The 25,157-nt window shown below is 32.4% G+C and overlaps 1 protein-coding gene across 1 annotated transcript; it reads right to left on the bottom strand.

The window, feature by feature from the left end:
• Positions 1-1,053: 1,053 nt before the first annotated feature.
• On the bottom strand, positions 1,054-21,148 carry LOC126886367 (juvenile hormone acid O-methyltransferase-like). The gene is made up of 3 exons (XM_050653259.1): positions 20,730-21,148; positions 4,185-4,459; positions 1,054-1,316 (listed from the first exon to the last, which is right to left on the bottom strand). The coding sequence occupies exons 1-3, from the start codon at positions 21,089-21,091 to the stop codon at positions 1,132-1,134; spliced, it is 822 nt and encodes a 273-aa protein (XP_050509216.1). The 5' UTR covers positions 21,092-21,148; the 3' UTR covers positions 1,054-1,131.
• Positions 21,149-25,157: the final 4,009 nt, after the last annotated feature.

Here is a 25,157-nt window from a genome sequence, read left to right as displayed (position 1 = left end):
TTTGACGTTTTATACTTCATGTAGGCCTCTCGCTTCTCTTTACATTTCTCTTTCATTTATTTTTTTCCCATGGTGTATTGTTCCCATTGTTGTTTCTTTTGTTCAGTATGATTTTGGGTTATCCTTGCTTCTGTTGCTGCCTCTTCAACGTTGTGTTTAATTTTCTCCCAGCTCGCGTTTATATCTTCGATGTCGTCTATTTGTTTCAGCTATATCTTCTGTGCTAGCCTCCTTTGGTACATTTCTCTTGCAGAATCGTACCACAGTGATTCTTAATTGATTTCTTCCTCGGTTATTTCCTGTAGAAAATGTTTTGGTGTGAGTTTCATTCTTATTTTAGCTAGGACTAGTTTGCGTTCACTCCCTACGTCTGCTGAGTTTAAAGTTCGAATATCTAGAATCTGCTTTGAGTTGGTTTTTCTATTAGTGACTTTAAAGTCAATCATAGATTTGGGCGGATTTGGATCAATCTCCCTGGAGTTTTCAAACGTATATTTATACTGAAGCTTATAGTCGAGAATATGGTCTTTTTTATGTATAGAAACTTGATTGTAACTGATTGTAAAAATGGTAGCCATTTTTTAAAAACACATTAAATGTGATTATGTTATGCAATTAAGGGTTTTTACTCTCACCAGTGGTTAGATCCCTGGGTTAATTTTAATATTAGAATGTGTTTGTTCAAAGTTTTCTATTCATTTGAGGTAGTTACAATTATAAGACGTAAGTTTCACTTTATAATTTTTTATGAATAAGATTCTTCAACTTAGTCTTTTTATAGGACAGCTCTGATGATGGCATTAAAAATGCTGAAAGTACTTAGCTGATTTTAATAAATTTATTTACACACTATCAGTCTTTGAAAACATACACCAGTTAGTTCCCGGTTTGATTTTTTTTATGTAACAATTTATTCAGTTTTTTGTGATGATCAGGATTTAACACATTGTTTTTCGTAACAGATCGAACATTCCTATAGTTACTACAGTACCTACTATGGATTTTGCTTTATGGTAAATGGAAGAATCTGTCATAAAAGGACACTAATACAAATAAACGTATAAAAATATTTTTATTAATAATAATAATATATTTTAATAAGAACTCCACCATTTTTCTTTTACTTCTGGATTAAACAGTTTTAGTTGCGTAAAATACAAACATCTTATAATCAGTATAAATTGTTCGTTTTCCATTGTCGTAATTAATAACAAAACTTGGAGTATTTTCTTTTTCTTTTATGTAATCCTCTATATATTCGTCATATTCTGCTTTGGGTATGTTATGGACAATTGGATTTACAGATGTATGAAGATCTAGAAAGAAACAATATAAACAATTAAATCATTATGTACTCATCAATTATATCATTTATTTATTAAATTATATTGTAATTAATTTATTAAATCAGTTACAGTCAAGACGAAAGGAATACTTAGAAGAAATATAGGCTAAACCGGAAATAACACAAATCATAAAATACTCACAAGAGCTGGAAGTGAATATTGGAGAAATTACAAGGGAAGAAATTGGAAACAAACAAAAATTTCTAAAAAAATGTACTACTTGTATTAATAAAATCAGATACTAAGAAATCAATATAAACTTTACATAAACTTTTGAACAAAATATAGAATGAAGAGGACGAGTTGATAATAAAAATACCCAAAGAAGGAGACCTGGATAGATGCAATAATTGTGGTGCACAAACACTTCGAAGCGCTATATCCAAAGTGTTGTCAAAAATCGTATTGGATATATTGAAGCCGGAACTATATAAAAAAATAACAAGCAACCATGCAAGATCCCACGCCAGACGCTCCACACATTTGCGCCCTTATAATTGTCTAGGAACAAACAGATGAATGGAATAAATACATATAGATGTGAGTTTTTTCGACTTTCAAAAGTGCTTGAATTGTGTAAATAGGGTAAAAACGTGGAAAATCCTAAGATTATATTAGGTACCACTAAACATCACATACTTTATTAAATTCTTCTACGATAGATATAAAGCTAAACTGTAATACTCAGGTGAAGTAACGTAAGAAAAATCTGTAGAAAGTGGAGTCAAACAGAGAAAAGTAACTGATCATCAAACAGGCATCAGATGGAACCTATACAAACAGGTAGAAGGTCTTGAATTTGCGGATGACATATGCCAGATTACTGAATACCTAAATCGTATTCAAATAAGAATTAACAAATTGGCAAAATCTTCCGATACTGTCAGACTCAAAAATAAACACAGATAAAACCTAACTTTTAAAAATAATAGCCACCCGAATAATAAAATAATGATAAACGGTAAGGAAGTAGAAGAGGTAGACAGTTCACATATTTGGGATCAATCATGGAAAGGAACGGGGATATACAGACGAGAATAATAGAGGCTAACAAGCATTCAACGCTTTAAACACAATTTGACAAACAAACGAAATATCGAAACCAAAAAAAAATTAAAACCGTTAATAGTTGCATCATCAAGAGTATATTACGCTATGAAGCAAAAATATGGAAAAAGGGCAAAACTGCGACTAAACAAATGTAATATTGTGTAAACAAATCTAAGAGAAAAAAATGGAAAATAATTGGCCATACTTTAGGAAAAAATGAAAGCAAAATAGCAGGTCCAGAGACAGGTCCTTAAACACGAACCAGAGGAAAAAAGAAAGGGAGAAGACCAGACAACAGTTGTTAAACAACTCCAACAATAAAATATGAAAACACTTCAATAAGGTGGACTGAAGTCGTAACCAGAGCAAGAAATAGAAGATAATGAAATGAACGAGTACACAGTGTGTCCAGAGAATAAACAAGACAGAAGATGCGTTAATCCAGCAAGTCAGAAATCTTAGCGAACGGCTCCACGAGCGACAAATTTACGCCAGCAGTAGCAGTAAAATGAAGCGTGATAAATAAAACCAACAGCGATTATACTGGGCGGCTCCACGGAGCTGCAAGTTGTCGCACAAGATCGGGAAAAGGGGCGTCGTCAAGGTCATCTCGCAGACGGATAGGTCCAGGGGGCAAATCTACCAGTTTATACCTAAATTTTATATAATAGGGATGATCATTAAAACGACATTAAAAAGATAGGAGGAACGCACTGGAAACAGAAAGCACTAAACAGGAGCGAATGGAGGAAACTGGGGGAAGCCTGTGTTCAGAATTGGACGAATTAAAGGGAAAAGAAGGGATGATCAATTCTAAAAGTTCCTTTTGTTGTAAGATTAACACGTGCGGCGCTATGCACGCTGTATGCGTCGCGTCGCTCTCATGGAGCCATAATTTTACAGCTGTGCTGCCGCCGTAATTTTACTGCTACTGCTAGCGTCAATTTGTCGCTCGAAGAGCCGTTCGTTTACACTTTTGGCCACGAAACGTATAAGCGGCCCATACTATCCACATTCCATCCACAACGAGGGATGGAACTAGGGGGAGTGGAAAACATGGTACCGTACACCCATTTAGTTGTTCCCGCTATCAAGAATCTTTACAAAACGTTGCAAAACGCAATATTAGTGAACCAAGACACCATCGACGCTATAAATGAACCGTCATCGTCTATAACAAAAATTAGTGCAGTGGATGGTGTACTAGTAAAATGATCTGCGGTTTCAAGAGACTGAAACAGGAGGGGTAAAAAGAAAGAGAGAGTAGAAATAGCAAAAATATGAAGATTTTAACTGTGGTAAGGGCGTACAGATGGCTTAATGAAGTTTGCCTTTCCCACTGAGTGGTTTTCAGTAAGTAAAAATTGTACACAGCTATCGGCTACAGTTGGATTGTGTATTTTGAAGATTTCCCATCTTTGTCATGAAAAATGTGCTTTTTTCAAATATGCAAACAGATTTTCAGATTTTCAATATACAGGGTGTTGTTTTAAGGTCACAATTACTTTATAATTTTTTGTTAATCCGGACCTGGATTTTTCTTGTGATTAGTATGTCGGCCGTTTGGGTTTTGGATGAGACACATGTGTACCAAATATCAAAAAAATATACAGGGTGGTTCTAGAGTTATGGCTTAGGAAAGAAATTGGCAAAATCGATAAAACACCCTGTAACTTGGTTATAAAAGTCAGTAGGGCAAAAAATGTAGTATACCTAGAACCATCTCGGTGATTTCTATTCACAATTAAAGTATTTCCGTTTCCCAATGAAACACCCTGTATAAATTACCTCTACATTCCTCTTCAGACTTAAATACATGGCGGTGAATTTCGTTATTATAAACATAGTTCTTAAACCCAGCTGCTTCTATATCTTTTCTGTATTCCTCTTTTGGATTTTGTGTATAGTAATATACTGAAATGGCATCTTCCTGGCGGTATTTTCCCCATTTGGGATGAGATCTTAAATTGTGAAACATCCCGTCTACTGGAATGCGTTCAAAAAAATTAAGAAACACTGAACCTCCTGGTTTAAGCATCGTATGAAAGTTTCTAAACGCTTGCCTGAAAAAAAGAAGACAGTTAATTTTGGAAAACTATTAATATTTAATATAAAATGCGCTGGAATAAGTGTTACCCCCCCCCCCCCCTTATTAACTTTTTTATTTTTAGCACATAAACAAAACGCTAGGACAGGTCGATTTTTAAAATAATCATAATGTATTATAGCATCAATGTTTCGAACTTTACACGATCCCTCTTCAGGTGACAGACAACTTTGATTTTTTTAAATGGGAAAATACATCATGTGATACCTTATTACAAAGCTTTTGAAATACAGGTTTCAAAAATGTATAATACTTTAATACTTTTTGAGAGCGTAGGCGTAAAATTTTGGTTGAATTCTTTTTAAACGCATTTTTTTTCGAATCCTGAGAAAATTAATAAGTATTTTTGAAAAATTTAAACGCAGAATGAGAGACTACATTATTATCGAGGGCAAAAAGTCCCTTAGAATAAACAAAAATTTTCTTTTGAATGATATATTTGAAATTAAATATCAGACTAAATTTTCTCTTTTTTCACCTCTGCGACTTATTAAAATAAACATTATATAAGTTCTTAGGGACTTTCGACCATTGATAATACTGTAATATTTCATTCTGCGTTTAAACTTTTCAAAAATATTTATTAGTTTCCATGCACATGGAAATATCTTTCTAAAGACGTTCCTCGGTTTTCCGTAAGCTTCTCACGTTAGCCCTATTCTCCTATTTAACTCTGTTATTTGATTATCTATTTCTAATTTAGTCTCGTGGCCCAGATATTATTAGGTATATACTTGTTCAGTTTACCTGCCATTAGATGAAATGTTTTTAATACGTACAACATTGGCCATGTATTGTGTTTTAGAAAAGTTAATTCTAAGGCCAGTTCGTGTATACAAGAGCTCTAAAGGAATTATACACCCTGTCTGCAATAAGGACTATGTCCTGTGTAAATCTAAAGTAGTTCAGAAATTCTCCATTTATGTTGTCTCCAAAATTTTTCCAATTACCGTTTCTCAAAGCACTTTTAGTTCAATCAAGTTAGTTAAAAATAAGCCTTTTTTCAACATAAATGAAAAGACGGGGTTTGACAGTTGAAATGTGTAGTTTGAGATATTACAAAAAGACTACCATCTTGGGATTCATCAATTTTTTAGTAGAACATTGTTTAAATAAACAATCTAGACAAGGCGATAACGGCGAGTTCGTTGGAAAAAATATTCCCATGAGATTTGTTTGCATAATCACATTCGTAAAACATCCCAAAATAAGGTTCAACAGTGACATTAATCACAATTAATGTTTTACAACATTAAAGTGAAGAGAATGAGCTGGTTTACCAAATAGTCAGACGAAGATATCGATAAAATATTAGTTAAATTTATTTAAAAACACAGTTTTATTAATGAAATAATTTTACGGAATTAAACACAAGCGCTTAAAATTTCCGATTTTTATTACCCTAGTGACAATAATTTACATTAGAACCAGAATTAAAAGTTTATTTTGCTTAATTTTTAACAGAAACAAAATAATTAAAAATTGTTCACAGTATAATAATGTATAAGCAAATTATTCCTAGTATAATAATAATCTGTTTGGGCAGAATTAAACACGTGATGAAAAATCTTACTGCATGATTGGAAATTAAAATCATTAAAAAATATTCTACTTACTTTTATTGTGTTGTTCTGATTCTCCTTCTACTTTTACTTAAAAGTAAAAGTAGATGAACTAACTGACCCAATTAAAGCTGGCAATGGGATAAGACAGCAAGACTACCTGAGTCCTCTATCATTCAACCTGATCACGGTTGAAATAATAAAAAAGTAAAAACTAAAAAAGGATACTAAATGGGAGAAAAACAACTTAAATAATCTGCTATGCAGACGATGCAATACTAATCTCTCAAAGTGAAGATGATTATGCCGCACCAATTTAATATAACCGCTAGAAAATTTAACATGTTAATTTCTCAAAAAATACTAAATGCATGGTTATAAGAGCAAATCTAATAAGGTATAAATTAGAGCTTGGTGACCAGATAATAGAATAAGTTATGGAGTTTAAATATCTAGGCATCACACTATCTAGCTACGGAAAGATCCAAACAGAAGGGAAAGATTAGGTGAATAAAGCAAACAGAGCCGCAGGTTGCCTGAATGAAATAATATGAAGGAATAAAAATATAAGAAGTGAAAGGCAGAATTTACAAAACAGTCATCAGAACAATTATGACATACGCGGCAGAAACATGACCTGATACAGAAAGGACAAAAAGAATGCTAGAAACAGCGGAGATGAAAACACTACGAAAAATCGATAGTAAGACACTATGGGATAGAGCTAGAAGTGCAGATATAAGACACGGAGATGCAAGGTGGACAACACTAATAACTGGGCGAAAAACAGAAGAGTAGAATGCAATGACCATATAAGCCGAATGACAACAAATAGAGTAGTAAGGACGACGAGAGACGGTTCCCCAATAGAAAGACGATCAGTGGGAAGACCACGAAAACTATGGAATGACAACTTACTGGAGGCACATTGAAAAAAGACAGTCATGTCTACATTAAAAGAAGAAGAGGAAAAAATATTCAAAGTATGTGTAATTTTGAACAAGCTCGTTTATAATTTCTAAAAATATTTCACAATTAATAGACCACTATTTCTGTAGATTTATTTTTATGTGAGATATTTGGTTATAGACAAAAAGCCGGTATAGGTGAAATTTGCTAATCATTTTAGGCACGATAAGAGCCTATAAATTAAATAGTAGAACCTAAAAGAAAACGTATGAACACTGTGGCGTCACTTTTTAGTGGCACATGCGTCGACAGTGACGAATAAAACTTTCCACTTAAGGACGGTGTAAATAAATTAAAAGGAACCTCCCATCACACCCAGAAGGAAATTTTTAATTTTTTTACATTCTATGTGACTCAAAAATAAGACTCGGCGTAATTTTAACTCAAAAACACATAAAACTAATGCCCAATACAAGATATAAACAATTATAATGGCTCTTAGCTCATTTAAATTTGAAACGGCATTGGCGATGCAATCTTAATCCGAATCGCTAATTGATTTATAATACGGGTTTTTTTACTCTAAATAAAATTAAAAACACGATAACTATCCAAAACGATAATATCATAATAGGTTATGATTACATAATAGTCCAGTCAGAATTGTGCTTTTGTAAAAATATAATTGTTCCATCGAGGAACAACCTTAAAACAAGAATCATTAGACCAGGGTTATAAGCTAGAAATAGACCATGTTCGGGACACTCAAAGATCCAGGTAGCTGACTACTGTTTTAGTTATTGTATACCTATAGGAGGAAAACCTACCTGTTTCCTGCCTAGAGTTCGCGTCCGTTTTTTAATTATTAACAATTTAGTGCAAAAATCGCGATTTTTTCGATTTTTTGCACTCCATTCAAAAGCTTAATTAAATTGCAAAATTTAATTTTTTAGAACATTAAAAAACCTTCAAAATGCCGATTTTTGAAAGTTAAAAAGTTAATTTGTTGCTACGCAAACTGAAAAATAAATGAAATGGTTATTTGTTAATAACTTTTACTAAAACTACCTTAGAACTTTAGTGTGTCACACAAAGTTGGGTATTAGGGTACTTAACAAACCCTCAAAATTTGAGACGGATCCATTAATAAGTTTAAGAGTTATTCTAATTGTTTATCCCAGAGACCTTTACTTTGCAATTACATAAGACAGAAAATATTAAAGATAGGGCAATTCTGAGTATGCCAAATGAAAGTTAAAATCTGATACTATCAAAATGTACTTATTATTTATTTCGCTCAACAGGCCATGTAGGCCCTGGGCGTGAAAAACACAATTACATTTTTTTTTACTATACATATCTAAAATATACAATATTAATTTGTCTATTTAAAAAATACGTCATATAAATATATACATATACAGAGTGGGCCAAATAAAAGGAGCCACCCCGATATTTGGCAGTATTTATTGGATTTTAAGAAAATAAAAAAACAGGTCAATTTTTGATCTAAGGGGGACACATTTTTACGGTACAAACATCTGTCATTTGTCAACTCCCTCCCTTCCACTTCCCCCACCCCTTATTTTTAAATAGGGAATAGGGGGCGTGTGCTAGCTCATTTGAAAGGTTATTCAATTCTCTATTCAGTAATATCAACATTGACATAAAAATTTTTACAGGGTGTCCAACAAAAATTATTTTAAATTAAATTAATTGACACAAAAAGAAGAATTTATGTAATTTATTTAACTCAGAATACATTCTACTGCTGATAAAAAACAGAAAACAATGTTTATTTGATAAATAAATACTGTTTGTTGCTTAAATTCAATATTCAACCTACCAAGAGGCAGATGGGTGGAAGCTTGAACATTAAAATTAAGCAAAAAGCAGTGTCTATTTATCAAAAAACATTTTTTTCTGCTTTCTGTCAGCAGTAGAATGTGTTCTGAGTTAAATAAATTACATACATTCTTCTTTTTGTGTCAATTAATTTAATTCAAAATAATTTTTCTTGGACACCCCGTATACATTTTTAACTCGATGTTGATATTACTGAATAGAGAATTGAATAACCTTTCAAATGAGCTAGCACACGACCCCTATTCCCTATTTAAAAATAAGGGGTGGGTGAAGTGGAAGGGAGGGAGTTGACAAATGACAGATGTTTGTATCGTAAAAATGTGTCCCCCTTAGATCAAAAATTGACCTGTTTTTTTATTTTCTTAAAATCTAATAAATACTGCCAAATATCGGGGTGGCTCCTTTTATTTGGCCCACTCTGTATATAGCTCTCATTTTACAATTCATGGCACATTCTTCTGATACAATTTCTCTTGCGCTCTTCTTACCACTCCTCTCCATTCTTTTCGGTCTAATACCTTGTTTCTCCAGTTATCTATTTTTAATTCTCGTAAATCTGCTTGGACGCTGTCAAACCATCTTTTACGGGGTCTTCCTTTCCTTTTTTTCCCTACTGGTTTCCTGTTCAATATCATCCTGGTCATTCTATGGTTTTCCAATCTTTGCACATGTCCCAGCCATCTTATTATATGCGCCTTTATTATTGCGGTGATTTTTGGTTCCGTATACAGCTCTTCCAAGTAATTCTGGATTCTATTTCTTTATCTTCATGTCCATTTTCCTTTACTTTCACACCAAGGTAAGTAAACTCTTCCACTCTGTCAAAACTGTATATGTAATCTTTCTCCCCTTGTATTTTTATAAACTCTTCATTGTCTTGCTGTGTATCACCCATTATCATGTATTTAGTTTTCTTTACATTTATCTTTAGACCAAACCTATTTGCTTCTTTTTCTACCTTTTTCACAATTCTTTTCAATTCTTTCTTTGATTTTGCTAATATTGTTAGATCATCCGCAAAAGTAATACATTGATGTTCGTTTTTAAATATGGTTCCTTCCATTTTTATGCTGCAATTCCTCATTATTACTTCAAGAACAAGATTGAACAACGTGGTTGACATCGGGTCACCCTGCCCGAGTCCTTGTTTGATTTCGAAGTCCTCTTAGATGTCTTTCCACACTACTTCGCTTTTCGTTTTTGCCAAATGCTCAAAATGTACTAAAAAACGATAAAAATATTATCTAATATAGTCAAAAATCCTAATGCCAAATTTGTGAAATTTTGTAGTTTAAAAACATTTAGAATAAATTTAAAAATATTGTTTGTAGAAAAGTCATTTGAAATATTAGAAAAGCTGGTATTTTACAGAAATTTAAAAAAATGTAGTTTAACTGGTGACTAGTCGTGGTGAGCGAAGGGGCAGCTGTGAGCCGACAAATGCACGAGTTCAAAAACTAAAAAAAGCAACTTAAAACTACTATCATTTTCTATATTTTGGGATCTACTGAATATATTTTGATAGCTCTTTTTTTAATTTGTACGTAATTTTTCTGTACATTACAAATATGTAATTTGTCTAAACATTTATTAATTAATAAACAGTCTAATTTGTTTAAACAATTTTTGAAAAAACAATTTTTTAACAAAAATCCATTAATTTATACATACTATCCCTATTAATCATAGAAAAAGTTAAGGTATATTTTAATAAATAAATTATCTTCAATAAATAATTATCTAATAAAAATCATTTATTTATTAAAGTGTACTTTAACTTTTTCTGTTATCATTAATGATACTTTGATTAAAAAAATAGATTTTTGTAAAAAAAATATTTTTTCAAGAATTTTTTAAACAAACTAGACTGTTTATTAATTAATAAATTTATAAACAATTACATATTTGTAACGTACGTAAAAATTACATACCAATTAAAAAAGGAAGATCCAAATCCATTGAGTTGATCCGGAGATACAGCAAATTATATTAGTTTGAAATTGCTTTTTCGGTATTTTAACTCGCTGGATTTGTACGTTCCCCCTAGTAATCGTTTGCACTACATTTTTGAAAAATCGTAGAGGGTGCTGTAAAGGTATAATGGTTGTGCAAATTTTTAAAGAAAAAGTACAAATCCCCTTTTTTAAAATGGCATTAATGAGATTCCTTAATTATTATAAACAAACTAGCTGTGAATTAAAAAAACACAAATGGCTAACTTTGTCCCAAATAAGCCCAGGCTAAATTTTTTTATTTATAAATTCGTGTTAAAATATTATCTTTACGAATATATAAAAATATTGTTTCTACGGACAACATTTTTAAAGTTATTCTAAATGTTTATAAAGTACCAAATTTTAAAAATTTGGCATTGGGATTTTTGACTATATTAATCATTTTTTTATCTTTTTTTCAATACATTTTGATACTATCACTCTTCTACTTTTATTTGGTACACTCACAATTGCTCTATCTTCGTTATTTTCTGTGTTATCTTATTGCAAAATAAAGGTCTCTGGGAAAAACAATTAGAATAACTTTTAAACTAATTAATGGATCGATCTCAAATTTTGAGGGTTTGTTAAGTACCCCAACATCCAACTTTGGGTGGTCAAACACTAAAGTTCTAAGGTAGTTTTAGTAAAAGTTATTAACAAATAACGATTTTCATTTACTTTGCAGTTTCCGTAGCAACAAATTAACTTTTTAACTTTCAAAAATCGCATGTTGAAGGTTTTTCAATGTTCTAAAAAACTAAATTTTGTAATTTTATGTCAACTATTTAGTTTTTAAATAGAGTGCAAAAAATCGAAAAAATCGCGATTTTTGCACTAAATTGTTAATAATTAAAAAACGGATGAGAACTCTAGGCAGGAAACAGGTAGCTTTTCTTTCTATAGGTCTACAATAACTAAAAAAGTAGTCAGCTACCTGGATCTTTGAGTGTCCCGAGAAAATCCTTATTACCCTGGACTATATTTTGTATTCATCACATCAAGGTTAATGCAGTTTTTACCTTGCTAATACAAACAAAAATAAATATTTTATCTTCTAGTTTTGATAAAATGGTAATTATTAAAATCCATCGTTATTACGTCAGATAGAAAGTCAGATAATTGCCTAATACAATGAAATATGATAAAATATTAACATCATCATAGACATATTAGCTTAAATTAGACTACATAATTTTCTTAATGGAAATAAAATTATACTTAATTCTAATTGAGTCGGACAAAGTACAAAATTAAAAATATTGCAATAACAAATTCAAAATTAGATCTCTCGGTCACTCTTGAACCAATAAAAGACTATTAACAACCATTTCCCAACTTTTGCACTAAACTTTTCACAACTTTTTTTCTACTTCTTGACAGTGTGGTAGATTCTTCAGTTTCTGTAGTCATAATAGTCCAGGGTAATTAGGTTTTTTCCATGACACTTGAACAGCCAGGGTACTGAAGCGTTTTTTCGACAGGTAATACATATATGAGCAAATTGTAACTATTTCCTGGGTAGGATCTGGCGGCCATTTTTATTTACAAACAACTAAGTGTCAAAAAATGACATTTTTCACTTTTTTTTCAAATCAATGGAAAACAGGGAAACTTATGGTTTTTTTTTAGTTTTTTAAGACTAAAGAAGATGAGGGAATTTTACAATTTATAATTCACGTCCCATCTGCTCAGCGCGGTAAAGTTCCATTCTCGTTGGAATGGCTTGCAAATTTTAGAAGCCTCGGAGGTGTAACCAGAGAAGTTTCCCATTGTTTTCAGTCTGGTGGGATGTAGAGTAATATTTTTGATGTTATTTTATGTGCTATTAGATTGAAAACTTAGTCTTTTGCTAGCAGTTGCCGCTAGGGCATCCCTGCCATTTCGTTCGTTGCAATCCGTGACTGCACGCCGGGGTTTGTCCTAGTTGGGTCAGAGAGAGCAGCATATGTGCCTCCTGATGAGAGACTAATAAGTTTCGAAACCGGTAGAGGTGCTTCCTGCACTCTCTGATTGAACTAGAATATTATGATGCGACTGTAGTTTCGTGTTGCAATGAAATTGAAAATGGTTATTCATTTTTGAATAAAATATTAGTTCAAGAATAGTATGTCAAAAAGAGAGGAGTACTATAATACTCTATACATAGTAAATATCGAATTTACTTGATACTTAAAGGTATGAAGAAAGCTACCTAGGCATATCATGAAAATATGACCGAGGACAATTTTTATTATAAGTCAGTTAATGAAATATACAGGAATAAAGAAACAAACGCTCCTATGGCATTCATTGATTTCGACACACCATATTATATGAGTTGCCTCCGAGATGTGTTTCACCAATAGAAGAAAGAAAAACAGTTTAAACGCAATGGAAATGATATATTGGAGAATACGGTGTAGGTCAACACTAATGAACAATGTGCGAAATGAACGAATTAAGGAACTAATGAATGTGAAGGAGACACTAAATGACGAAATACTTAGTAAATTACTCTGTTATGGATGTATGAGAAGGCTGGACCAGACAAGAATACCGCTGAGATCTTGAAAATGGAAAGCAAATAAAAGCAGGGAACGAGGACGTTCTAGATTAAAATGGAACGAACAAATAGAAACAACAATGGAAAAAAGAGACCTCAATGAAGAAGACATATACGACAAGAAAAAATAGCGATATGGTTGTGGTAAATGGCAATGTTCGGTAGTATATTCTGGGTAAAGCCACGGATAAATAAGCAAGTAACTAGACAAATAATTTAATAATTAGCGAGCAAAATAGACTTATTAGAAATACTCCAACAATGAGATAATTTAACAGATTTAGATCTCAACATACCTGAATGTTTGGCTATTGGACAGGAACTTATTATTGTGCTTATTTTTCGTCAGAACAATGCATTCGACATAGCTTGGATTTTTAACAAGGAGGCTGCTCTGATGTGTACCAAGTGTAACATTTGCATCAGACAAAATAATGCGCTAATCGCTCCACTATCGGTCATATTTTTATACTCTGAGACTTATCTTGGAACAAGCTGGTGAATAACAAAGAAATATAAATATAATATTTATTGACTTTGAAAAGGCCTCGATAGTACAAACAGAGAACAAATTATGTGAAAAATTCTAAAACTATATGGACTACCGATGAAATTCATTAACCTGATTAGATTTTTCCTCAAGAGATATAGATCCAGATTGGAATATGCAGCAGAAACGATAGAAGGTATAGCTATAAAAATCGGAGTTAAACAAGGATGCATACTGTCCCCGACGCTATTCCTATTGGATCATGAAAAAGTAAACGATAAAAAGACAAGCATTTCATAGGTGGAATTTCCATAATCTGTTGGAGGACTTGAAGTTCGCAGACGACATTTTGTCTATTAACCTAACATAGCACCCATATGCTGAATAAGATCGATATGCTTGCAAAATACTCAAACATAATGGGCGTTAAGATAAGTACAGAAAAAATGAAACTCTTAAAAAACAGCAACCAAGAAACTAAAATTAAAATAAATGAAATACAATATGGGATCAATCATGGAAAAAAGCGTTACTAGATCAGATATACTAAAAGAATAGTAAAGGCACTATAGTCTAAGAGCTAGTGAACCCTCCGACTAACGGTCTTCCTGTAAGGCTAGAAATTTGTATAGTGATAATTCATAGCACACCAAGGCTAAAAACCATGACCTGGCAGGCATCAGCCGTGCACGTGTATCTACAGGTGAATCGAAAAGTGCATAGTTTAGGAGAAAAATAAACTTTCTCCTGTAAGGTTTAAATTTAAGTATGTGTTTAAGTAAGTCATTTAGAAGAAATGTGTACAATGCCAGGCCATTCTGAACGAAATAGGTCCAGTTGCGGTCGTTGCATATGCGGTCAAGGTAATTATCGTTGCAAATGCGGTCAATCCAAAATATTTTGGCAGGTAACGTTGCACTTGCGATCAGACATTTTACTTAAAGGCTAGAAATGTAAGAAGGTCGTAAATTAGTAACCACCCGAGTTATTAGCAGGCCCGGTCGACCCTATTGAAATATTTTATTCCGCTTATCTATATTTCGAACAGTAGGTAATGAAAACAGTAATGACTAAACCACAATAATCCCCTTATTACGGATTTTTGGAAAGTTTGTATTTGCCTAATTAAAAAGGTTGGGGGAGCATATTAAAACAAATGCATATTATTTGTATATTATTAACAACAATATATTAATAATAACAGTAACAACTTTTAATAATGGAAAATTTTGAAGTGATTGAAACCACCAAGGGAAAACCTTCTGCTCTTCACGCTGGATATCAGTATCGAAAATATAGGAAGAATAAAGAAGATGTTGTAACTTGGGTATGGATGAAGGCAAAACTGACGGAACTACTCGAAGTCAACCAACACACTTGTGGTGTCCCCGATGTAGCTCTCTTAGAAGTAAAAAAAGATACGTACATTTCAAAAAAGAGAGCTGGAGAAGAAGACACTCCAACCCCAGATATTTACAGGAAAGAGTTCGAAAAACTATTTACAAAAGGACTCGATTTTTTAAGTAAAATTCCTTTGTATGCCTCACGTAAGTCTACACTTTGTCGTTCAAGACATTTACAAACTGGTGTCGGACCAGAACCAGCGTTGTCTATTGAAATAGATATCCCACTGGAAATGTTGACATTAGAAGATGGTCAGAGTGTTTTGTGTTTTGACGACACTGAAGAAGGAGAAAGAATTTTATGTTTTTCGACTTCGAAAGCAAAGGAAACGTTAGCAACAAAAACATATTGTTTTGTGTCGACGGTACATTTAAGAGCTCCTCCAAACAGTTTACACAAATATATACCATGCATGTTGATATGGGCAGCACTGACGACGAAACAAGAATTGTCCCTGTGTTGTATGCGCTTCTACCAAACAAAAAAATGAAAACGTATAGAAGGCTGTTTACAATACTGACAAAAAACTAGGCGGATGGAAACCAACAACAGTGACGCTTGATTTTGAAGATGCTGTTATTCAAGCTCTCAACACTGTTTTCCAAGATGTTAGACTGCATGGATGCAACTACCATTTTAATCAGTCGCTTTGGAGGAACATTCAGTCGATCGGACTGACAACACAATACATTACCGACGATAACGTTAGACTTTAATAATGTGTTCTGCATTGGCATACTTACCTTTGGAGCAAATAGAAGACGGGTGGCTAATTATTCAATCTGATTCTCCGGAAGATGAAAATTTGACAAAATTTTATGATTACTTCGTTAACGAATGGCTAGAAAATCCAGTGATTAGCATGAATATGTGGAACTACCATGGCCTCCGACACCGAACAAATAATGCCATGGAAGGATGGAACAACCGGTTAAACAGAATGTTAAAGTACCTCATCCAAACATATACATTCTCATAAAAAATTTAAGAAAAGAAGCAGAATATTTCGATTTCATATTAAATAGAATGGACTTAAACCTAGAAAATAAATGTATATTCAACTGGATAATAGGATAAATAGTGCAACAGAACTATTGCAGCGGTCTTCTGATATAAAATCATTTTGGGTGTCCGTGGCAAATATTCAAAAATTTCACTAAAAAAAAACATTAAAATAAAAAAAAGACAAAAAAAACAAAGATAAAAAACAGAAAAAATAGATAAAAAAAGCTAAAAAAAAGATAAAAAAAAACAAAAAAAAAATTAAACATGCCTATGATCCATCATAGCCAGTCCTAAACCTGGACAAAATGTGAGGGATTTTTTTAAATATTTGTACTTAACTAATACACATTAAATATAAAAAGGCATGAAAGCATCTTAGGGAAGGAACTCCCATTTTTAAATTTTTAATACTTTTTAACATTTGACACAAACAGTAAGGTAGCCAATTTATATAGAAATAATCAACAATTCGCTAATATTTTATTTATGTGACACTAAGGTTTATTAAATCAACTATCTTCATTTTTTATAATTAGTGCACATAATCTCACTAAACTCTCAAAAGAAGAAAGTTTTTTTATATCAAAATACTTTTTGCCTTAATAAAATTATTAGTAAGCATTTTCTCCTCTTATCAACGTCTATGGTAAATATTATTTAAATCTTAAAAAAATTTGGTTATAGAATTGTTCACGTGATAGTGGTAGAAAAAGGTGAAAATATGATTTGTTTATTAGGCAATGACCGCACATGCAACGATAAAATCAACATATTTTTGTATGACCGCAAATGCAACGATAATAGCCGTGATCGCAAATGCTACGACCGCATCTGCAACGACACCATTCTGAACAGCATAAGAACTTACCAGGCGAGGGGAAAGATTAGGGGTTTTTCCTAAAATATTTTTTTTGCATCGAACAAAGTTTATTATGTTTTTTTGGATCAATCCAAACAGAAAAGGTCTTTAGTGATTTTTCTCTTAGGTTAATGGTTTTTGTTATATAAGCGATTAAACATTTTGAAAATTGCGAAATTGTCCATTTTTAACCCTAAATCGGACATTTCACTAAAAATTTCAATGTTGCCAAGGTAGGTAAATATTCTTTAAACATTGATTGATGAAATTCCGAAGAGTTTTTTGCAATACAATATCGAAAACCTCTTTGTTTTTTAATTGCTAATCAAGCAGGCGCGACACTGTAGTATAAATGATGACGTTTGAGTGTGCATAAATTCATTATCTCGAGAATGGGCAAATTTGAAGAGAAATTCTCAGACAGATCGATTTTTATTCTTAAATTAGGACTTTTTGGCATATATATATAATACTAGTAACGTCATCCATTTGGGCGTGATGACGTAATCGATGATTTTTTTAAATAAGTAGGGGTTGTGTGATAGCTCATTTGAAAGATTATTTAATTCTCTATTTAGTAATACAAACATTAATAAAATTATTTATACAAGGTGTACAAAATTTTTTTTTATTTAATTAATTTAGACAAGAAAAGGATAATTTCTTTTGTACACCCTGTATAAGTAATGATGTTCACGTTTATATTACTGAATAGAGAATTAAATAGCCTTTCAAATGAGCTATCACACGACCCCTATTCTCATTTAAAAAAATCATCGATTACGTCATCACGCCCAGATGGATGACGTTGCTAATATTATATATATGCCAAAAAGTCCTAATTTAATAATAAAAATCGACCTGTCTGAAAATTTCTCTTTAAATTTGCCCATTCTTGAGATAACGAATTTATGCAAACTCAAACGTTTTCACTTATACTACAGTGTCGCGCCCGCTTAATTAGCAATTAAAAAACAAAGGGGTTTTCGACATTGTATTGCAAAAAACTCTTCGGGATTTCATCATTCAATGTTTAAAGAATGTCTTCCTACCTTGGCAACATTGAAATGTTTAGTTAAATGTCCGATTTCGCAATTTTCAAAATTTTTAATCGCTTATATAACAAAAACTATTAACCTAAGAGAAAAATCACTGAAGACCTTTTCTGTTTGGATTGATCCAAAAAAACATAAAAAAGCTTTGTTCGATGCAAAAAAATAATTTTAGGAAAAACCCCTAATCTTTCCCCTCGCCTGGCAAGGTCTTATGCTGTTCAGAATCGCCTGGCATTGTGCACATTTCTTCTAAATGACTTACTCAAACACATACTTAAATTTAAACCTTACAGGAGAAAGTATATTTTTTCAATAAACTATGCACTTTTCGATTCCCCTGGTAGATACACGTGCACGGCTGATGCCTGCCAGGTCATGGTTTTTAGCCTTGGTGTGCTATGAATTATCACTATACAAATATCTAGCCTTACAGGACGACCGTTAGTCAGAGGGTTCACTAGCTCTTAGACTACTATATACATAATATAATGCTTTAAAGAAAATCTGGATCACAAGGGATATACTAGACCTAACCAAAATCAAAATATTTAACAGCTGTATTAAGACTATATAATATGAGGGGTCTAGATTCAAAACCGGACATTTCCACTTTATATCATTCTGAGCAAACTAAAAAAAAAACAATTTACAACTTTACTTTTCTCTATCTCAAATTGGAGGAAAAGTCCACTTTTGCATCTGAACCAATTCTTTCACACTGTATTACTACTAGGAATTGTCTAATTTTGTTCTTTATCAAATTGTTAATATATGCATCTTTAATCACAGGTTACAGAGGTGTATTCAACTAATTTTAACCAAAAAGTGGAAATGTTCGGTTTTGCATCTAGACCCCTCGTATTATTGTATGGCACAGAATCTTAGAGACAAGAAGAAGCAACTACCTACCAAAAATTTACACATCTTTACAAATCCTAAAAATATACTGGCCTGATAAAATAACTAACGTAAAGCTATTAAGAAGAACGAAGCATATGAAAATAACAGTCACGATTAAAATAAGGAACTGGAAGTGTATTGGACATACTTTAAGGAAAGACCAAATAAATATAAACAGATTAGAATTAGAATATCAAACAGACGGAAAAAGAAGAAGATGAAGACCCAATAATAGCTAGAGAACTGTAACAAGAGATCATGAAAGAATTGGCCTGAGAAATAGAGAGAAATGGAAAAGACTTGTAGAGGAAAATAGAAGAGAATGCTCTGATCCAGCCAATCATCCATCTTTCACCGCAAGAGTGCTCAATACTCCTTAAGCAGTGGAGATACAGGGTAACGAGAATACAGGGTAGCGAGAAAGTATGGAAACACGGTAATTTCTCGGAAACCGCTAGACCGATTTTTATAGATTTTGGGTGGGTAAGGGTCTCCTAATGCGACCGATATTATAGTGGTAATTACATTGTCGTCACATATTTCGTTTTTTTGGAAATCGAATAAAATTTCTTATTTCAAATGGAACACCCTGTATATTTTTTTGCGTTTTAAAGTCCTTAAGAAATACTGATTATGTTTCATGTTATATTCCCTATAATTAAATGCTATAATTTCGGAATTATTGCTACATTTATAAAAAAAAATTAAACAAATTTTAAAAATTAGATTCTTTAGATCATTCGGAACAAAAAAGATCTATTATAATTTTCCTCAAAACTTAATTGTTTCCGAGTTATAAACAATTTAAAACTGAAAAAAATCGAAAAATGACAAATATTAAGGTTCAAAAACACTTAAATTCAAGCTTAAACCATCTTCTATCAGCTTCCTATAAGACTTTTTGGCATCTTTTATTCTAAAATATTTTTTTTAATTGTTAATGAGGCATATATGAGAGGACGGGTGATCATTAACAACTAAAAACCAATGTTTTAAAATTACATAATAAGACCAAATTACTTATCAATACCTGATAAAAAATAAAGTTCGAACTTGAATTTAGACACTTCGTGGTTTCAAAAATAGTATTTTTGACTTTTGTTTTTGAACCTTGAAAATCGTCATTTTTCGATTTTTTTAAGGTTTAAATTGTTTATAACTCGGAAATGATTAACTTTTAAGGAAAATTGCAAAAGACCATTTTTATTTCCAATGATCCAAAGAACCTAACATAATGTCGATCCGGGCCGAAAAATTGACATATAATTTGGTTAATTTTTTTTTAATAAATGTAGCAGTAACTCCTAAATTATGGCATTTAGGTATAGGGAATATAACATTAAAAATAATCAGTATCTTGTTAGAACTTCAAAACGTAAAAAATATTCAGCGTGTTCCATTTAAAATAAGAAAGTTAATTAGATTACAGAGAAACGGAAGAAGTGACAACAATGTAAATACCACTATAGTATCGACCGCATTAGAAGACCCTTATCCACCAAAATCTATAAAAATCGTTCTAGCGGTTTCCGATAAATTACCGTGTTTCCATACTTTCTCGCTACCCTGTATACATACCTTTAAAGCTGATAAATAATATAAAGGTTATTTTTTAGCAACAAAAAACAAAGCCTTACCTTGGATTATCGACCATATGAATAAGGAAAAATCCAAAAATATGATCAAACCTATTTTCCATGTCTAGTGGTGGATGCCGTGCGTTAACATCAAGTTCACAAACAGTAGATCTTGGTATGTTGATAATGTCCTTAGCACATTCCAGCATATTTTTTGAGTTATCAGTAGCAACAAATTCCTTGTAATCTTGTGGAAGAATTGGAATAATACTTTTTAACGAATTTTCCCCCGTAGCGATTCCACATTCTAAAATCGATGCATTGTTTCTCCACTTTAATAAATGTGCATACTTTTGAAGATGTTCATTTGTAATTTCCAAGACTCTTCCAGAACTCCTCGACCACTGTTTCGGTAAATGCATTTTTATTATGGATATAGTTTATTCTTTATATGTTGTTGACTGAGTTTTTTCAGTAAGTATTGGTTTATAAAACAGTTTTATACTTTGAAGAATATTAGAAGTGCAATTAATAAAGCTGGTTTGAAACAAGATTTTAAAATAATTAGTATTTTGCTATAGTCCAGTCAAAATTGCGCTTTTCCTAGCATGTAATTTTTATACCAGTGTTTGAAAACGAAAACGATGCAATTAAATACGTATAATATACGTACAGGAATAAAAAACCGCTAAAGGCCGTAAAAATTAATGGCGCATACAATATTCCAGCTTCAAAAGATATGATATAAATATTACGTTGCACGAAGATTTATTTTCATTTTGATGCAAAATAAAATTTTAGTTTTATTTTAAAAGATTTTTCCACAATATTTGCTAAATTTGAAGTAAAACGCGCTACAAAGGAGTAACTTTGATACAGTTTGAATTTTGAAACTCTTTTGTGGCGCGTTTACTTCAAATTTAGCAAATATTATGGAAAAATCTTTTAAAATAAAACTAAAATTTTATTCTGCATCAAAATGAAAATACATTTTCGCGCCAAGTAATACTAATATCAGATCTTTTATAGCTGGAATATTGTATGCGCCACTCATTTTTACGGCGTTTAGCGGTTTTTTATTCTTGTATCATGAGTTTTTCAAAGTTTTTAAAAAAATTAAATGTATGAAGTTGAATGCAATTTTTCTCGATTACACGTTAAGCTTTATAAATGGTCGCCTTTGTTGCATTATCTCCCAAATGATCTAGTGTCCATCGAATGTACACTAGATTTTTTCTACTCGAAATAGATTGAAAAAATTATTGGGATGGCCGGTTAATGATCTCGGATTGCCCGTTGCCATATCAAATTTAGCTTCTTAACCACTACCACTACATAAACCGTTACGGGAGTAATCGTTAATTTTATTATACTTTTGTAGCTTAATAACTTGTAAACGTCTTAACCGATTTTGATCACTAAACATGAGTTTGAAACATATGAAAAAGTAGTATCTGACGCATCTAAAGTCAATTATGATAACTGAATCAATTATGATATGAGGTATACACCGTTATATTCGTCTAGAGTCCTTCTACAAACGCTCAGTTTTGGCCCAATTCGTAGGTTGAAATTTTGAGTAATTGTTGAAAAACCAAAATTTCCAAAATTTAGTTTTTCAGTTTATTGGCTATACTGAGCTGTGTGTATGTCTGATCCTGACGTCTTACACAACATTTGAAAGCTTAACTCAACACTATTAGTTTGGTGTATTTGCGGTTCTCCTGTCTCTTCTTTAACCGAACATATATACCCCCAAAAATATGCCGTTTTGTACCTACCAAGTCCTATAGCTGGCTTATGGGTGGTCAAAAGTCACAAACTACACCGGTTCTGAATCGGCCCTGTTCCCCTCTCCAAACACAGAAAAAAATTCAGATCTGTTTAACTTTTCCAGCCACATACATACATAATATCCACAAACATTTTCCATTTTTTAAATAGAAATTCAGTCATATATCTGAGCTCGGTAACTTTTGAATGGTATAACCGATTTTCAAAATTAGACATGCGTTGGAAAGATAGTTATCAGTAATATTAGAAATCGCAAATCTCGGACTTAAATTTTCGAAGTTTTTGGGAGTTTTGGGGACGAGAACGAAAAAGAGGCCCTAAAGAGGAAGGTCCGTAAAATCCACACCCTTTGACCACAATGGATGGTTGACTATATGAGTGGGTGAGTCTTTTCCTGAACTTTAAGATGGGAATTGGTACAATTTTCAATTCCGTCAGATTTAGAAAATCGAAAATTTCGTCAGCTCTTTCATTTTTCCACAGAATTTTTTAAAGTTAGGAGAAAATGCAACGCTTCCATTCACCACTGTATAATGCCATGCAAGCAAAATTTTTGTGTTACTGGAATAATACCAAACGATATCAATACATGTACCTACAAATTGGTGCAAGAATCTTGAAAATCGGAGCACAAATGATAAAGTTATAAATTGTCAAACTTAATCAAAAATTTTGTGTGGCTGAAAAGGATGGTAATCAAAGTGAGAAATGTGACCTAGGCTGTCTGTTCGTCCGACCGTAAATGTAACTACTCCGTCACTATACCAGTTAGAATCACAAATGAGGTGTCGAATAAAAGCTCATAATCCAAGGATGGTACTAAAGGTAAATTTGACCTAGGACTTCCGATTTTAGAAATGTGACTGGAAGTACTCTTTTAAAGCCACCACAATAGCACAAGTGATATATTATTCGACGCGCATTCGCAAGACGAGAACAAATATATACTTCTGGTTTCATGACTGTCTGTCCGTCCGACCGCGAATACAACTCTTCAGTTATTAATACAAATAAAATGACAAATGAGGTGTGGAATGAAAGCTTATAACCCATGGATGGTATTAAAGATGACATCGGACTTCGGTTTTAGAGTTGCAACCATAAGTACTGTTTTAGTCACTCAAAATATGATATGAATGTAAATAAAGATGACTCAAAATTAGTAAAATCGTATATCAATCGACGAAAAGTTACACGAAGAGTTCAAATATCGACTTCCAGTTCTAATTTCGATTACTTTGGTTGAAGACCTAGGAAAAATTACTTGTTTGTCGAGGTATTTCCTAATTCATTATATTTCGTAAAATAATAAAAAAATAACACAGCCATTGTAACCTCCACGGAATCCAATTCTTTTTATGTAACAAATGTTCGTGATCAAAAACAAGAAACTGTATGTTAAAATCGAATGTCAATATTTATAATTTTTATTTGCTTAAACCATCCCCTGTTCTTGTCTGGCAGCCACGATATATACATGAAAACCCTCGTCGTTTCGCAGCCACTCCAACAGTAAATAAACCACTCTACACTACTACACTAATAAACTAATACACTATAGACAAATAAAATAAAAATTAAACTTAAAACCTAGAAAATAAGTATATACAAAATATTATGAGCTACAAACAGATACAAAATAAAACACTAACGCCAAGTACGCTAAGTAAGATTGAACTTGATCCTGAGTTTTAGTTTCAGGAAATTTCTTTATTGCTATGACCTTCGCATCACCTGGTTGAATTTTTCCGTCTTCCACAATAAATCCTAAAAATTCTACGCTTTTCTGCAGCAATTGACATTTCTTCTTTTTAATTTCCAGTCCATATTCTTGTCCTAATTTCAATACCAATTTCTACATATCCCTTCTTCTATATCAGCGCTCAGAATGATAATATTGTCCATAAATATAATAAATTACGTATTTTTGAGCTGTCAATTCTCTAAAAATGTGAGCAATAAATCTCTGAAATACTGCTGGGCTCTTACACAGTCCAAATTGACACTTGAGGAATTCATATTGTGCGCTGGGCGTCACGAACGATGTTTACTTAATACTACTAGAATATACGGGGTCATGAAAAAATCCGTTCTTTTAAGCAATTGTGCTAAAAATTTTTGCATCTTGTAAACAGTCAAGCACGTCTTCAACGAGGGGAAGTAGGAATCTGTCTCTTATCGTTGTCGTCGCGGCAAAAGTCACTAAGTCCAAATCAACAGATCTGAGAAAACGAACATTAAGTGACTTCTGCCTGACAACAAAATGGTAATTTTTGACTTATGCATATTCAGTGATTTAGGCAACCATGTCTACCCTCTTTCTAGGACTTCGTTATTTCTGCCAGGACAGGAACCTTAATTTTGACAAAAGTGGACTTGTGAGTTTTGCCGTGACGACGACGTTATTATGTTTTTGTTCACTTTTCTATAATCGCAGCAAATTCTTGTCCGACCGTCCTTCTTCTTTTCCAATACTATTGAACTGGAAAAATCCGAACAAATTAAAAGGTTTAATTATGCCTTCGTTTAACCATTCATTTATCTGCCTATCTACCTCTTCTTTTTCAGGAACAGATAATCTTCTGGGTCTTTCATAAATTGGTTCCTCACTTTTTAAGACAATTTTCATTTCAATTTCTGTCATCTTCGTTTTCTTTGGTTCATAAATTTCCATTAACTGCCTAACAGTTTCTC

This window comes from Diabrotica virgifera, chromosome 6 (genome assembly GCF_917563875.1).
Source record: "Diabrotica virgifera virgifera chromosome 6, PGI_DIABVI_V3a".
NCBI classification, from domain to species: Eukaryota; Metazoa; Arthropoda; class Insecta; order Coleoptera; family Chrysomelidae; genus Diabrotica; species Diabrotica virgifera.
This window is presented reverse-complemented; position numbering and strand designations above follow the sequence as displayed.